The 16,686-nt window shown below is 32.7% G+C and overlaps 2 protein-coding genes across 2 annotated transcripts; both read left to right on the forward strand.

Moving 5' to 3' along the window:
* The first annotated feature begins 8,291 nt into the window (after window positions 1–8,291).
* On the forward strand, window positions 8,292–9,236 carry LOC145012326 (uncharacterized). The gene is made up of 3 exons (XM_078971124.1): window positions 8,292–8,487; window positions 8,780–8,796; window positions 8,841–9,236. The coding sequence occupies exons 1-3, from the start codon at window positions 8,292–8,294 to the stop codon at window positions 9,234–9,236; spliced, it is 609 nt and encodes a 202-aa protein (XP_078827250.1).
* Window positions 9,237–12,140: 2,904 nt separating this feature from the next.
* Window positions 12,141–16,063, forward strand: LOC145012335 (uncharacterized). Its single transcript, XM_078971131.1, has 9 exons — window positions 12,141–12,360; window positions 12,677–12,796; window positions 13,252–13,300; window positions 14,858–14,908; window positions 15,005–15,099; window positions 15,228–15,346; window positions 15,450–15,505; window positions 15,935–15,954; window positions 16,056–16,063. Exons 2-9 carry the CDS (start codon window positions 12,712–12,714, stop codon window positions 16,061–16,063), a joined length of 483 nt encoding a protein of 160 aa, XP_078827257.1. The 5' UTR covers window positions 12,141–12,360; window positions 12,677–12,711.
* The last annotated feature ends 623 nt before the right edge of the window (window positions 16,064–16,686 follow it).

Here is a 16,686-nt window from a genome sequence, read left to right on the forward strand (position 1 = left end):
GTAAGTACCTTAACGTGGCCATTCCACCAAGTTAAAGCCCCTATCAGTAAACGTGTAAGTTGCAAACTTGACTTTGCTGTGCTCGGGGAAGGAGCAGATTTCAAATACTGATTCCGTTCTTTCAATCCACTGCCTTAAAACCAACACACCACCCGTTCCATTAAACATCTGAGACTTAGCATTCGTAAAGTCTTTATAGGTGCACTCCCGGGGTTGTCCATGACTATCGCCATGGTTGGAAGGATGTATGCCAATTCCTGAACAAGTAGTAACAGGGGTATTGATCTGTGACATGGTAGCTGCCACAACTGCAGTTACTACTGCCTGGAACATGACATCATCAAATTGAGGAGGTGGAGGTGGTGGTGGTATCGGTGTTTCGTTGTTAGGATTACGTCTGGGATTCCTGCGTGGCGGCATCTTTAACTATACGTTTAAAAGATGAGGATATGGATAAGAATAAATGAATAATGAATGTGTCTCATGAACTAAATTGCTATAGTTCAACAACAGATGATAGTATGAGTCTCACAGATAGAAGAGCGGAGGTTATTCGTAAATCCGAATATATGAACAAGCGTATGGTTTTTCCATAATATTTTAAAGATTGAACGCGATACTCAACGTAGTAGTAATAGCGTGCGAATTATATTAGTATGATAGATGATACAACGATCACAAAAATTTGACCCTTAAAAGGGTCTCCGATTACAAGAATTTAAAGGAAGTAAAAACTTTTAGCCGAAGTCCTATCTTATAACAAAATTTGAGGTTTTCGCAAGTACTACTTGCGACATGTGTTGCGCTTGGAGATCGACTCCGCATCCGATTGTTTCGACTCCATTCGTTTGTGCTTGGAATGCTTCGGCGCGGAGGTGGATGTCATTCTACAACATATCCAGGCGGCGGATATCGGCCGTGTGGACTTGTACCTCCACGTTAACCTCTCGGATTCGGTTTGCTTGAACCCCCGATTGGTAGGACTGGTTGGCCAGTTTTCCTACCATCACTGGAAGTGCTCGGTCGGCGGAACCTTCGTCCCTGATGTCGTAGAAGTCTCGACACATACCGTAGGGAGAGCGTATCCCTTGTTGTTGGCTCCAGTGGATGAGGTGACTTCCCCAAATGGGAGTCGGTCCTTGGAAGTTCCTCCTAATGGCTGGAGGGTTGATTATCTCTGGTTCCGAGTCTGTACTGGAGTCATCTCCTCCATCAAACTCGATAGGCTCATCGTCCTCTTCCGGATCCTCCTCAATCCATCCTCTGTTGCCTTGGTTTGGGTAGTAGGGGTCTCCATGTGGGTGAAATCCAGCCATTTGACTATACGAGAATTGGGTTATAAGATTTGAATAAACTTGAGACATGTAATACTAATTAATCTATTGTATGCACCAAATACTCCTATAGTATTTAAATTGTACGTTAGATACTAGTGTCTATTTTGTTAAGTTTTGACTTGTTCCTCACCACGATCATTCCTCGATATACGTTAGTCTAATTTCGGATAAACATAGTTGATCGGGCTATATTCGTCCCAAATTTGATTACATATCTCGAGAACTGATCGTAGTGTCCAACTTGTCTTAATACTTTTGTATAGTTTCTATCATAAAAATGTGTTGTTATATGCATTTATTTTGGATTTTCATAACCTAAAATAATCTATTTATATAAAATAAGGATTTTAGGTACGAAAACTTTTGTCAGAGACTTTGAGTCCCTAAGCATTTATAGTTTGTATATCTTATGAGGTTCGATATACTTAGTTCACTATAAACATTGCTCTGATACCAATTTGTCACACCCCCAAACCGGAACGGCGGAAACGTTCGGGGGCGGATGACTTCATGTGGTAACGTAACAAATGAATACATAGTAAAGAAAGAAATACAACCATCATATATATAATTGAAAGTTTACATTGTTTAAAAGTGTACATGTTCAAACTCAATTACAATATGATGTCAAAATATGAAATTAAACTGGCAAGTTACCTGTAATTACTGAATCCCTGGGACATACAAGTAGTTTTGAAAGAGTAGATCAGCATTTAAGCTGGTGAGTTTCATAAGTATTTAATGACAATGTTTGTATGAAATGAAATGTTTTTGTTCCTTGTTTGCTTGTTCCTAGAAAATCCTATATTTTCTACTAGTATAAATGTAGCCTTATTTTAAGACCAATGTTTGTTTCTAGTAAATGTATGTACGTATAAAATTTCCAATACGTCTGAAAAACCCCGTAAATCATTGTGTTTTTAATACTCAGTGAGTTTTATAACCATGCTATTGACTAGAAATGCCTATACACAACATCCTTCAGGCGTTGGAATGTTTTGACGTTTGTCACCCCAAATGGTGGACTGTAGCTAACAGTCAGGGTGCGGGTTGTCAAGCCTGTATAGATCTATACACAAACACCATGCTCCCCCTCCAAGGGATTCAGGTATATAATACAGGACTTGAAATGTGTACTCGAACGTACGTGAAGTTAATGTCTCACAAAACTTAGTATAAAACTGATTTACGTGTGAAAACGTTCGTTCGTTATTGTATATGAAAGTAGCTTCTTGAAGTAGTATTTCGATGTATGTAAAAGTTCGTAGTATTCTCGTAAAACTATACCTATTATAGTTTCCTAAAAGTGTGTTTCATGTGTAAAATAAACCCTTAGTGAAAATGTTCACTTGTTATGAAAAGTGTAGTTTTTGTAGTGCCAAAACCGACACACAGAATGTAATATAAGCAAAGTATCTGATTTATATAAATACATAAATCGTTTCTCATTTCAAAAGATAAAATGTTGTCGTGGTATAATTTGCATATGAAAGTTTCCTTATAATAGTTTTAAATCACGTGTGATTCCTTTAATAAAACGCGTATAGTGAAAGTTTATATAACACACGATAATAATCGAGTGTTTTACTTGTATTCGCCCCCTTAAAAGCATGTAAAAGTACTCATAAAACATTTAAAAGTCTGAATTATAGGGGTATGAACTCACTTGTAAGATCGGAGGTTGCGGGATGAAAACCGGACAGAATTTCAGCTCGCGAAAGTGGATTTCCTCAGGATTCTCAGGAATCTCGGGGGCACAAACGACCTTCGGGACTCGAGCAAAGTGATCGGGGCTTCGGGGTAGTACGGGCACGGAAAACAAGGCAAGATCGTAAGAGAAATGAGAGAAATGGTGTGTTTTCCCGGAACCCTCGCATGTCTATTTATAGGGGGCTGAGAGACCTCGGTACGCGGGGCGTACGAGCTTACGCGGGGCGTACTCGTGCGTCATGCGTGACCGAGTCCTCGACTGCCTCGGCTTCGGATGGGACGGGACGGGGTAGTCTCGCATAGGGCGACGTGGACGAACTGAGACCAAGGTCTCGAGTACACGGGGCGTACGCCTGTACGCGGCGCGTAATTCGGATGGACCCAGTGACTCACCCTTCGGATAATACCGAATTTTTGAATTAAATTTATATATTAATTATTTAGCAAACTTCAAAAATTCATATCTTTTTCATACGAACTCCGTTTTTGACGTTCTTTATATCCCCGCGAAGGTGAGACCATACTCTACAACTTTCGTTTAGATTCCGTCGGCAAATTCCGAAATTATTTTTATTATTTATTTTTAAAAGGTCGCGGTAAGACAATTTATTTAGAAATTCATAACTTCTTTATCTGACGTCGGTTTTTGCCAGACTTTTTACCGCTGAAATACCATTGTTGAGACCTTCAATTCTCGTTTAGGTCATTCCGGTCAAAAGTCGCTCAATCTCTGATTCGAGTTTTTAGCCGTCTGCCGTTAATCCGAACTTGAAAAATTCCTAACTTTCTTATACGAAGTCGGATTTGGGCGTTCTTTTTACGTACTATCACGGTTTAATGACTTCTAACATAATAGGTAATTTAATTAGTGATTTTTGGATATTTTATTTTCGAAGTAAATTTTATTACAACTAACGTGGTTACAATACTTGACTTTTTAGGTCGTTTACATGTAGTTGACATATCGGGTTGTCACATTATTTATATGTAACTCGCGGGTAGAAGTAATTCAAACGATTGGGATTATGAGGTTATAATAAATGTATATATTATCATATAATTCAAAATAATCAATATATTATATCAATTTAGTATACGAACTATTATATACAATTTAAAAACAACATTATTGTTATATTAATATATATATATATATATATATATATATATATATATATATATATATATTTGTAAAGATTTGAATTAGATATGTGTTTCTGTGCAACGCGCGGGCATTCGCCTAGTGTGTGTGTGTGTTTGTGTGTGTATGTGTGTGAGAGAGAGAAATTAAATATTCTCCTACATTTTATTCCTACTATGTCATTATTGTATTGCTTATTAATTCCAACTAATTTAACTATTCCATTATTGTATTGCTTATTAATTCCAACTAATCATCTCTATTAATTTTATAACTATTTAAATGATATTTTATAAATAGATATTAAGAAATGTAATTCTTTTTCCTAACTATGTCACCCTTTTTTTCACGATAACAATTTCTATTTTTTGAACTTATTGTATCTTACGGATGCAGGTAGGGGTGTTCAAAACCGGATATCTGAAAATTTGAATATCTGAATTTCGGATATCAGAAATTTTAGATAGTAGATATTTAGTATCCAAATCCGTATCCGAAATTCTGAATATTCGAATTTTCGGATACGGATTCGGATACCAAAACGGATATCCGAAAATTCTAAAATTTTGTAATTATTAAATATCAATTCATTTAACATCAGCGTTAATATGTTGCATTTAAGCATCCACACCACATAAGAGGTTGTTTTCGTTTAAGAAAAACCAATTCATTTTTATTTTGTACATGTATTTAGAAAAAAATTGTGGCTTTGAGTCTTCAATCACAAGAATAATCTAATCAACTTATAGTCATTTTATATGGAATATATTATGTGATAATATTAATATATTAATCTTAAGCCAAATTAAAATAAAACAAATGTGTGAACAAGGGTGGATGTGTGTGGTACCCGGGGGGCCCGGGCCACTACTCCGCTTCAGTCCGTAAGGGTAAAAAAAATTCTATTAGGTGCACCGATTTCAAACTTGTTCGGGTGATACTATACTTTCGAGAATTTGAGGCCCAAAAAAATATAAAGTGTAAAAAATGCTAGTCCAATAACATAAAGAAAATTAGACCAATAGTTCAAATACATTGTGAGTTTGTGACCGAAGTTGTTTATTAAGTTTTTAACCCGATTGACCCACATACCCACCCATTACCCATTATCCATTGCAGTTAAAGAATAGAAGAGGAAATCGATTAGCAAAAAAAAATTGGCACTGGGACAACGTGAAACTTTTTCCGTTTCTGTTACATGCTTTCCGTTAATGAAATTTCAAATCCGTTAACTTTTCCGTCAAAATTTTGGTTTAATAAAATAATCTAGTAATATTTAATTAAATTATTTACGAGTCGGAACCAACAATCGCGCGGAAACCCAAAAATCTCGAGAAAACTACATTTTGGACTAAAATAGGATTATGACCGTAAACACGTTTACGGTCAGTGACGAGTGGACCCCACCTCACCCCTATAAATACAATGTCTCCGACTTCATTAGGACGTTTCTGGCCACATTCTCTCCTCCTCTCTCTAAGAAACTCAAACCGTAAACGCTCAAAAACGCATTTAAACTCCGGGAAACGTCGAAAAACACCGTTTGGAGCCCTTTGGAACGTCTGGGAACACTCATCTCGTCGAAATCAGCATCCAAACACCATTTTTCGGAGTTTACGGTCCAACCTTCAAGAACCATAAACCTTGTTCTTGAGTTTACGGTCCAACCTTCAAAGACTGTAAACTTTGTTCTTGAGTTTACGGCAGTAAACTCGCCGAGTTTTCAGAAACCGTAAACGCTAGCTCACCGTAAATACCTTTTTGGGTGGTACTTTTGGCTGAAAACTCATTTCTTCAATTCAAGCAAGTCTCGGTAACCTTCATCAACCGAAATTCAAGTGTTTTCTAACACTTTATTTATCGAAGTCGCTAATTTAGATACATATACGTATTTATTTGATAATAGGATTTTGTTAGTGTCACGTGCAACAAATCGGGAATCTTCATTTCAGTCAACAACCCTACGCAACAACCGTGAGTTCATACCTCTACATTTTTCCTCATTTTTAATGTTTTCAGGGGGGGAAATACAAGCTAAACATAAATATTTTCCTGAATATACATAAAACTTATGCAAATCTCATACTTTAAATCCCTTTTGTACTATACTGATCATAAGGGACATTTTCACTAAAATTGCATAGTTTTTCCATACACGCTATTCGCTACGTTGTACACGCATAGAAACTTTCACTATTAAACATATGCAATGGAACATAAAACATTTACAGTTTACATCACTGCTTCATCATGATTTTCATAACTGTAATTATCACTATATACGTTATACATACGGATTTTCACTATGGTAGAACGCTGCTGCACCACATGTAAACTAGATTGTACGATACTGTGAGGCGCTACTTCACTACTGTACCCTTAGGTGTACAGGGATAAATCTTACCACTATATAACTAGAGTCTCTTGGAGGGAGAGTGTGAGATTTGTGAATAGATCTATTCGGGACTGACAATCCCACATCTGGACTGCTAGCTACAGTTAGGCGGGCACGCCTGAGATGTACAAATGTCATTTCACTCAATGCCTGAAGATCGTTGGAAACGTCACTAGTCCTATCAATCATGGTTATACGACTCACATTATATATAAACCACCTATAGTTTACCAACCCGACTTTCTTCAGCAGTTTTATTTATACCAAATAGAACTAAACACACTATACATACTGGCCGAGCCAGGGTTTTCAAAACCGAATCATTAATGCTACGGTTTTACACATTAAATACTTATACTTCATGATTAGCTTTAGCTAGTCACATGAGGTAGTATTTCCGCATATCACTACAGTCTTTTTCAGAAACGAACATTCATGGTTGTATATGAAATCGATAACTCTACGTGTTTTTCATTAAAGAAAATATCAGATTTTCTGGAGATTGCACAAACATTTCGGCTTGTTCATCAACAAGTTTTCATTACAAATTACTGCTTACGAACTCACCAGCTTTATGTTGATAAATTTTTTTTTAACTGCTTGTATTCTCAGGAAATCAGTAGATAGGTACTTGCTGGATTTTCGAGGAACTGAATCATTAAGAGTTTTTAAGTTTTTTTTTACTATGCAAAACTATTGGATGTAATTCAAACTAAATTTCAAACAAATGTAAACATTTCTATTAAAGTATTAACTGTAATGGTTGTGTTGCTATGATTGTTGTTAATCATTGGTTGTGATGATATACATGACGTCCTCCGCCCCGGAACGTTTCCGCTAGCGGTTTTGGGGTGTGACAAGCACTTCAGCACTTTTGTGAAAGCTGCGAACAAGAAAAAAAAATCGGCCTCCGCCTCTTCTAGCCTCCATTCAATTGATTACAACCAAGATAGCAAGGCATAAGTATTTCGATTTTTCTTGGCTTGGCTTCACACTCCTTTCAAACCTATAAATACAATGAAAAAAATAAGTATTGATAATTTTAGGTTTATGAAATTAGTCAAATTAGTTGTTTTTTTGTTAAAATTTCTTATTGTTTAGGTGAAATTAGTAGTTCTTAACCTTGAAATGACTTGTTTACTTGTAACTTGTTCTTAGAATGTTAGATACTTAGATTGTTAACCTTGAAATTATTCAAATTAGTTTCTTTTCCATTGAGTTTTTGAGCAATTGGATGGCTTGTTTGTTTGATATTGAATTGTCACGATAAAATTGGGTCAATTTTTGGAAGAACAAGCATCAATAAATCAAGTGTTGGAGAATCCTCCAAAAGACCATGATCCAATGATTTAAGGTTTGAAGAATCCTCTGAAAGACCATGTCCTTCTAATCAATCATTCCCTCCGGTTTCTATTGTAAATCCACAACCTACAACTACTCCAATTAAAATGTTGTATATAAAGATCTTCTAAAAGACTTGTATGTTAGACCAAAGATTACAACTTACCATCCAAATCAAAGAGATGAAATAAGGAGGACATATTTGCTTCAAGGACCTTGTCAACCAAGGGGTCATACATTCCCTTCAAAGAAAATAGGTTCAAAAGAAAGACGTTTCGTTGTTAAGTGGTTTGATGACTTTGATTGGTTAGAATATAGCATAAAAGAGAACAAATCATTTTGATTATTTTGCTATGTATGTGCAGACATGGTGGGAAAACAACATGGGAGAGATGCATTTGTTTCACAAGGTTTTGATAGTTGGAATAAAAGACAGTCATTGAGAGATCATATGGGTGGTATTGATAGTTTTCATCACAAAGCAAAAGAAAATTGTGAATTTTTATTGAAAGAAAAACAATCTATTAGTGTAGCCTTCAAGAAGCAAACCAAGATTGAGGAGAGTAATTATAAACTTCGTTTAGGTGCTTCAATTTCGTGTTGTAAATTTTTATTGAAACCATTTCGGGGTCATGATGAGTCGAGTGACTCTCTTAATAGAGGGCTTTTTCTTGGAGTTATTATCTTTCTTGAGAGACCATAATGAAGGCATTCACAATGTTACCTTAAAAAATGCTCCTCAAAATAATCAAGTGATGTATACGAGGACTCAAAAGAAAATTGTTGAATGCGTTTCAACATAGATAGTTGTAGATATTTGTAAAGAAATTGGTAAAGATGTATTTTCTTTATTAGTTGATGAATCTAGTGATGTATCAAAAAAAAAAAAAAAAAAAAAAAAAAAAAAAAAAAAAAGAACAACCGTGGAGTGGTGAAGGAAAGATTCATTGGAGTGGTGCACGTGAATGATACATCCTCTTTGACTCTTAAAGCTACGATAGATGATGTTTTTACCCGTAACAGTTTGAGTATTGACAAAACAAAGTTGTTAAAGTTGAGTGAGTTATACAAAAAAGATTTTGATGATGAGGAGAGGATGCAACTTGATGGTGAACTAGAAATATATTATCACGCTTTACATAAAGATGACCGGTTCACTATTTTGCAAGGAATATCCGATCTTTCTCGTTTGATGGTGAAAACGGGGAAACATCGGTCTTATCCTATGGTTTATAGGTTGTTGAAGTTGGTTTTGGTTTTACCCATTGCAACCACAACAGTTGAAAGATGTTTTTCAGCGATGAAGTTGTAGAAGACGGATTTGCGTAACAAAATAGGTGATGATTTTTTGAACGATGCCATGATTTCTTATGTTGAAAAAGAAGCACTTATGAAACTGAAGATCGAAGATGTAATGGATCGGTTTCAAAAAATGTGTACCCGTAGATGTCAAATTTTAATATTAAGATATAATGGATCGATTTGATGTATTAGTACTTTTAATTTTTTTTATTTTATTATATTCGGACGAAAAAAATTGTATCACTGCTATGACAACTTTCTGCATCTGCCACTGTGTGTGAATGCTTTAGTTCTTTCATTCTCATGACCAGCATGCTATTTCAATACAAAGGCAAATGTATTAGCAAATGTATTAATAAAGGATTTTAACTATTGGTATTATGAATATTTTTAGTTATTAATTGAGATACTATAAAATATAAGTGTTTTTAAATAAAAAAATAAACTCAAAATAAAATCATATTTTTCGGATTTCAGATATCCGAAATGTTACAAAAAAGTTATCCGTTTCCGAATCCGAAAATTCGGGTATCCGAAATTTCAGATAAATTCAGATCGGATTTTCGGATTTTTAGATTTTTCGAATGCGGATATTTTTTAACACCCCTAGATGCAATTGTAACTTTTTTTTTGTATAATTTGTATTGATACCACAAAAAAATAAGCCAATTTTTGAAAATCTATTATATTACTAAGAGCATCTTCAATTAGAACTTTTTTAAAGCTTATTGTTATTATTGACATTTATTTCTTTACAACTTATCACCATTAGAGCATAGAATTTATTTGTTTTTTTCATACTGACCACTCAATATATTGAGTGGTCAATATATTTTTGTACTTTGTCATTTAACTACCTTATATTTCATTTTATCTTTCTAAGTATATTTTAGTTAAATATTTTTATTTATTTACTAACTAATTATCTATATTAAATATCTAATGACATTTTTTTATGGAATATAAAATTAAAATGATTATATATATATATATATATATATATATATATATATATATATATATATATATATATATATATATTTGTTCAATATTTTTTTATCATTATTCCGTAATAGTTTTTCCATACTAATTTTTCCGAACGATATGTTGTAATATATTTCTTTAGAAACAATGTATTACAAAATTTTTAATAAAGATTAAAATACCATGTTTGTTTAAAAAAAATGAATAATTAAATAAGGGGATAAATTAGTTAAAGTTTTATAAAGAAAAGCTATTTGAGGAGGTTAATCATTAGAGTTGTTATTTAATTATGGGTTAATTTATAATAATGATGATGTGATAATAGTTATAAATCTTAATATGAATTAACAATTGGAGATGCTTAAAATAAAATACAAACGGATAATGCATAATATATCATCTAAATTTATGGATGCAGTATACAAAAAGGTTTAACATCATATCTTGTTTTCCGTTTGTCATCTTACTCGTTATATAATGATAACTAAGTTATAAAATTAAATAAATAATCACAAAAATAATAAACTATTTCTTTCGTTTCATATGTTGAAAAAGAATTTAAACATCACAAAATTACATAGTTTCTTTCTTAGTTTTTTTACATTTAAATAATTTCAAGCCATGCAAAAAAAATGAACTAAAACAAAGTGTGAAAGTTGCACTATATTTATTTTTATGACAATATTGTTTCATCCTAGAATATAACTCCGGATCTTTATTTCTTATGTTCCCATCTTCCATCCATATGTAAAGATAGACAAAAAAAAGCTTTAAATATAAGAGAACTAAAATGATTGATAAATGAGTGTGATGCGGTGGTGGGTAGCAACGTTCCACTAGAGATGATGTAGGGGGTTGAGAGAGGGGTGTGATGCAGTGACATTCCGTCTATGATGGTTGGGAGGATCAACAAAGGGTTTTGTTGCAGTGTTTGTGGCGGCATTTCGCCGATGACGGCGGAGAGGATGGACACATAGTCATAATTACATAAGCAAGTTGGTGGTGGTTAGCGTCGGCATTCCACCGGTTATGGTGCCAAAAGAAACATAGGAAACTTACTACGGAGAGTCTTGGAGTCTTCATTTCATACCTTACTTCATTTTTTTTATTCTGCAATTAAGTTTAATATGCATAAACTATGTAAAAGGGTGAAGGCTAATATGAATATATAATTATTATTGGTTTTTGTGTTTAACTTATTTTACCCCCTAGGTATGGGTCGTTGTTATAACAAGATAAAATTGTCACCTCAAATGTAACATCACACAATTAACATAACGAGGGTGGGGCCGTCTTCTCCAAGTTATGAAGGCCTTATGGGGCTGCCACCTCAGTTATAATGGCATCAATAGCATTAGGGTCGGTCCTGGACGAGTCCGAAAAAAACATATCTTTATTCTCTAATGTTTAACAAATTAAATTATATAAATTAAAACTACTCTAAAAACGACGATATAAAGTGTAATATAAAAATAAAAATAAAAACAATGAGCCCCAAAAAGATTGACAATGTACAATCGTCCACTTTATCCTTCTTAAGATGTCGTTCATAAAGTTACCTAATAGTTTTATCTGGATGTTTTTCTAAATTTATAAAAGTTGCATTGAAAACATAAAAAGGAAAATTATCTTTAATTAAAAGTAGTAAAAATGCAAGAGTGGTGTGTAATGTGAAAATGTTTAGTGTAATATTTAGCTAGAGTAGGAGGTTTGGTTTTTGCTTTTCTTGCTAGCCCTTAGGTTCATCAATCATCATATATGTGATCATATTTAAAAAGTATTTAAATTAAATAACTACTTAGCTGTTAACTCTAAATAACTAGAAACCAATCAATTTAATTATTTCATTACGAAAAATTAGGAAAGTCATTTTAACAGAAACCCAAAAACCAGGGAAAAATCAGTACCCATTCTAAGAAAATTAGGGTAAAGAAACTAAAACCCAAAAATCATCTCAAACATACAGAAAATTAGCCTAAAAATCATCTAAACCGGAAAAAAGAGTGATCATCAGTTGTGACTTATCTCTCTTGTCCGCCTTGCTGACTTCTTTGTCTCGTCTCTGTTGTTCCCCGACCTGCAAATCCGACCGGAGAACTGCACTTCCGACCAGCCACGCGTGTTATCCTTCTCTCCTCTCCATAGGATCTGTAAGTTTCATCTTTCTCTCTTTCTTAAAATAAAGCGAATGTTAATGGTTTGTTCTTGAAACTAGAAAGTCATATCTGTTGAAGTATTAAAAAGCTTAACATATTTAATGATCACTAATTCATATTTGGTCGAAGAGTTATAATTTTGAAAGCTGAAAGTCATAGTTTTGAACATAAGTTATCCGTATTTGGTATAAAAGTTATAGTCTACAAAAAAAAAATGTCATAAACTGTGGCATTGGCAATTTATTTATGGGAAGATAAAGATAAATACAGAAAAGCAAATCAAAATTGACAATTTAAAATTGATTTGAAGGAAACAACAAGTTGTGTTGTTGAAATTGGAAAGTTATGGGGTATAAAACAAGTTTCAGCACAAGGCAGAAGAAGTTTCAAACAAGTTTGCGGAGAAGAAACAATAAGGTTTTGATTGCAGGTATGGTAATGATGAACTCAAACTCATTGTTGTTGTGATGAATATGTTCCATAGGAATTGACATTTCAATTTTGTCTGAAATAGAATTATATTTTTCTTGAAGGTTATGGTCTTCACCCATGACATTAATATTATGGAATTTATTTAGAAATGCAAATTTTGATATTTAAAAATTTTCAAATAGTTTTTCTCGTAAGAATACTATAACATTACGTTAGTTACATTTAGATGCAAGCAAGGACTATGTGTAAGATCTGGGCACTATTTTATTAGTAAAGTTTGAAGATTTCCCAAGTTGGCATCAAATTATGTTTATTAGAAAAATTGCAAACCTTGATTGATCGAACTTGGCATAGGAAGATTGAACCTAGTATGCAATAGGACGTGTTGGGGACCTTTAGATTCTATATATGAAGTGTTACATTGTCTTTGAAATTCTTGTTTGAGACTTGTAGGAGTTCAAGGTTGCTTGAGATGTCCATCCCAAGAGCAAACAACGTTGAGGTGAGTTTCATGTGATTTACAAGGGGTTCATTGCACTAAATTTGTTGAATATGGAATGTGATTAATGTTTATGGGATATTGTTGAAAATTGCATGATGTAAACTTTTAAATTGCATAAGTTTTATTTGTTGTACATTCGTATATGTGGAAAAATTGACATACTTAGGCGGCTTGGCTGTAGTGGAGCTTTGATAAATGCCTACCTTTGCTATAAACTCGTTCATGTGTGCTAAATACAACTAAGTTGAAAAGCGACAAGCAATATTGTGCTACTATATATATATATATATATATATATATATATATATATATATATATATATATATATATATATATATATATATATATATATATATATATATATATACACTAGTTGTGAAACTCGTATATTATACGGGTTGATTAAAACAAAATGTTAAATAGAAACGATTAAATGAGAAGTTTATTTGAATTCGAAATTTGAAATAAATAAAAATTATGAGAAAAAAAACATGCCAAAAATAAATAAATTAAAATTATTATTTAGTTATCAGATCCGTATACTAAACAGGTTTATTATAACAAAATGTTAAACACAAAGGTTAAAACTATAAATTTATTTGAAATTGAAATTAAAATTTAAAATTTAAAATTAATATCATTATGGTAGGTTTAATTTGTGGAAACTAATTAATAATATATTAGAAATGCAAAATGAAATACATGACAAGTGGAAAATAAATATATCTCTAAATTATTACAAAATAATATGTGACAAAATCATTTTTATTTATTAGGGTCCTTTAGACAGCCACTACCACTAAGCATAGTTGAAGGACAAAATATTTTGTACATGCGGACTAAACTATATTGTCATCGTGCTAATTTTTCATTTAATTGACATCAATGTGCATAAAACCATGAATCATAAGGTCCTAGGCTAAAAGGCCCCCTTCCCCCTTTTAGAAATATATGCAACTCCCAAAAGCTTTATCGATAAGGAAAAGGAAGATTTAAGGCCGGGGATTGCAATAATTTTGGGTTGTTCTATTTATTTTTCCTTATTTAGAGTTCTTATCAGGGCCGGTCCAAACGTATATGAGTCCCAGAGCGATAGGAAAAAAAGGGTCCTTTAAAGACAAATATAATAAAAATTCAAAAAAATATCATTTATTTTTCAGTATAAACACATTCAATTAACAATAACAAACAAACCAAATTGTTTATCTTTTTAGCTAGTTTGAGTTTGAACCAAGTTTAGGCCCTAACAATCATTTTGGTAATATATATATATATATATATATATATATATATATATATATATATATATATATATATATATATATATATATATATATACACTACATAGCCCATAAATTTTGAGCCCCCTGGAGTCGGTGGGCCCTGGGCGGTCGCCCGTGTTGCCCACCGTCTGGACCGGCCTTGGTTCTTACTAGTTTGTTGTTTTTTATGTTGTATTACGTATGTCAAATATGATCTTGGAATATTTCTGGAACAATATGCGGTATTTTGTTATGAATTGCACGCAACAATTCTTCATACTTAATTTATTTGCAGATATTTGGCATTAATGGAGATTAGTGATGATGCTAAAGGCGGGATTTTGGTGTGAGTCATTTTGAGTTTATTTTTGTAAGTATATAACTATATATGTTTGTAGATTCTGTAATTAATTGTTATTTTGTGTGGTTTTACTTTTTTCAGGTTGACAAGATATTTTCTTGATTTCTTCAGGGCACGTGGCTTTAAAAGAGTTATTGATGATTTTGCAAAGAAGGCAAACATTGATGAAAAACAACGTATTATACTATATAAGCACTTTAAATTTTCCATCTAGTTTTCGTCTGATCGTTATATTTTCTTGAAAAGTTAGTCTTTTAGTTTTGTCTTCAAAAGTATATCCAATTTTTATAATTCCGTTTAACAGCGGTTGATGGATTATACATGGAATATTGGGGGTTGTGGTTGGAAAGATACAAACATATACCTTATTGGACCTTTTTTTGTCGGAAAAAGCTCGAAGCACTCAAGAAATTATCTTTGCAGGTTATCTCTTAGAAGAAAACGGTTTTACTTAGTTATGTTTTGTAGGAGTTGGTGCTTCTAAATTCTCATATTTCTTATATTTTTACATACAACCACAAATCAGCAACCAATGAGTGACAATCAATCAAGCCTTGGGGAATCATATACGAGCACGACTAGGTAACTTGTAGCACATCTTTAACGATAAAAATGTTATAAAACGGGTAAATTAATCAAGTATTTTGATATTATACAAATACTAAGGTGATATTGCTTTTAATTGTTAACATAACGCATTTTCCCCCTCAAGATAGTGGCCATTCAAAACTAAGAACATCTTTGGATTCAGGTTTGCTAAATTTCATGTCTCCTTATTTTATAAGTATATTTTTAGGTGGGACAAAAAATTACAATTTTCATCCCTTTAACATCAAACCAGTCATGTCTTATGTAACAAACAAAAAGTGACTTAATGGTACTCTTTAACTATGCTCCATTTGCCAGTTAGGGTTATATTATCAAGTTACCATGCTCCATTTGCTAATTAGGGTTATATCATCAAGTTACCGATGATTTATCCATATAATCCTTTTTGTTTTTACTTTCCAGGCATGATCACCCATCTACAAGTAATTTTAGTAAACGTGTGAGTCATTTTAAAATTATTTTTGTAAGCATACTGGTCTGTAGATTTTGTTGTTACATGTGTGTGTGATTTTGTTTTTGACAGGGTGGTGAACATCGTTTTTGGTTACATATTTCTTTCGTCAGACGTCCATATTAATGATATGTTCAAAAAACCAGAAACAAATGATAAGCCACATGGTGTGTGTATATATATATATATATATATATATATATATATATATATATATATATATATATATATATCTTGATGCATTGCATTAAATTTAGTTGAGACTTTTTCTTGATTAATCAAGTGTTTTTCATAGATCTTGTTGGGTTTCATGTTTCATGGGTTATAAATGTTATGTTAATTTTGTCCCAAATAACCAAGGTTGTCTATTATCATGTCGTTTCAACTCGTGTAGAAAATCATGTTTTATATGTTTTTGGTTTACAGCCAATCAATCAAGAAGTACAAGTTCTAACTTCAAATCAAGTAAGTGGTCAAACATTTAAAAGTAAAAAAGCTAACATAAAAACAATTTGAGCATTTGGTTTATCAAGTAACCGATGATTTACTTTTGTTTTTTTGGTTTTCAGTTGCATCCAGAGTAAAGAAAAGACGCAGATGTGTTTTTTTGTTTTCAATTGCATCCAGAGTAAAGAAAAGACGCAGATGTGTTTTTTCGTTTTCAATTGCATCCAGAGTAAAGAAAAGACGCAGATGCACTGAT

The sequence above is a fragment of the Lactuca saligna genome, chromosome 1, assembly GCF_052625555.1.
Source record: "Lactuca saligna cultivar CGN05327 chromosome 1, ASM5262555v1, whole genome shotgun sequence".
NCBI classification, from domain to species: Eukaryota; Viridiplantae; Streptophyta; class Magnoliopsida; order Asterales; family Asteraceae; genus Lactuca; species Lactuca saligna.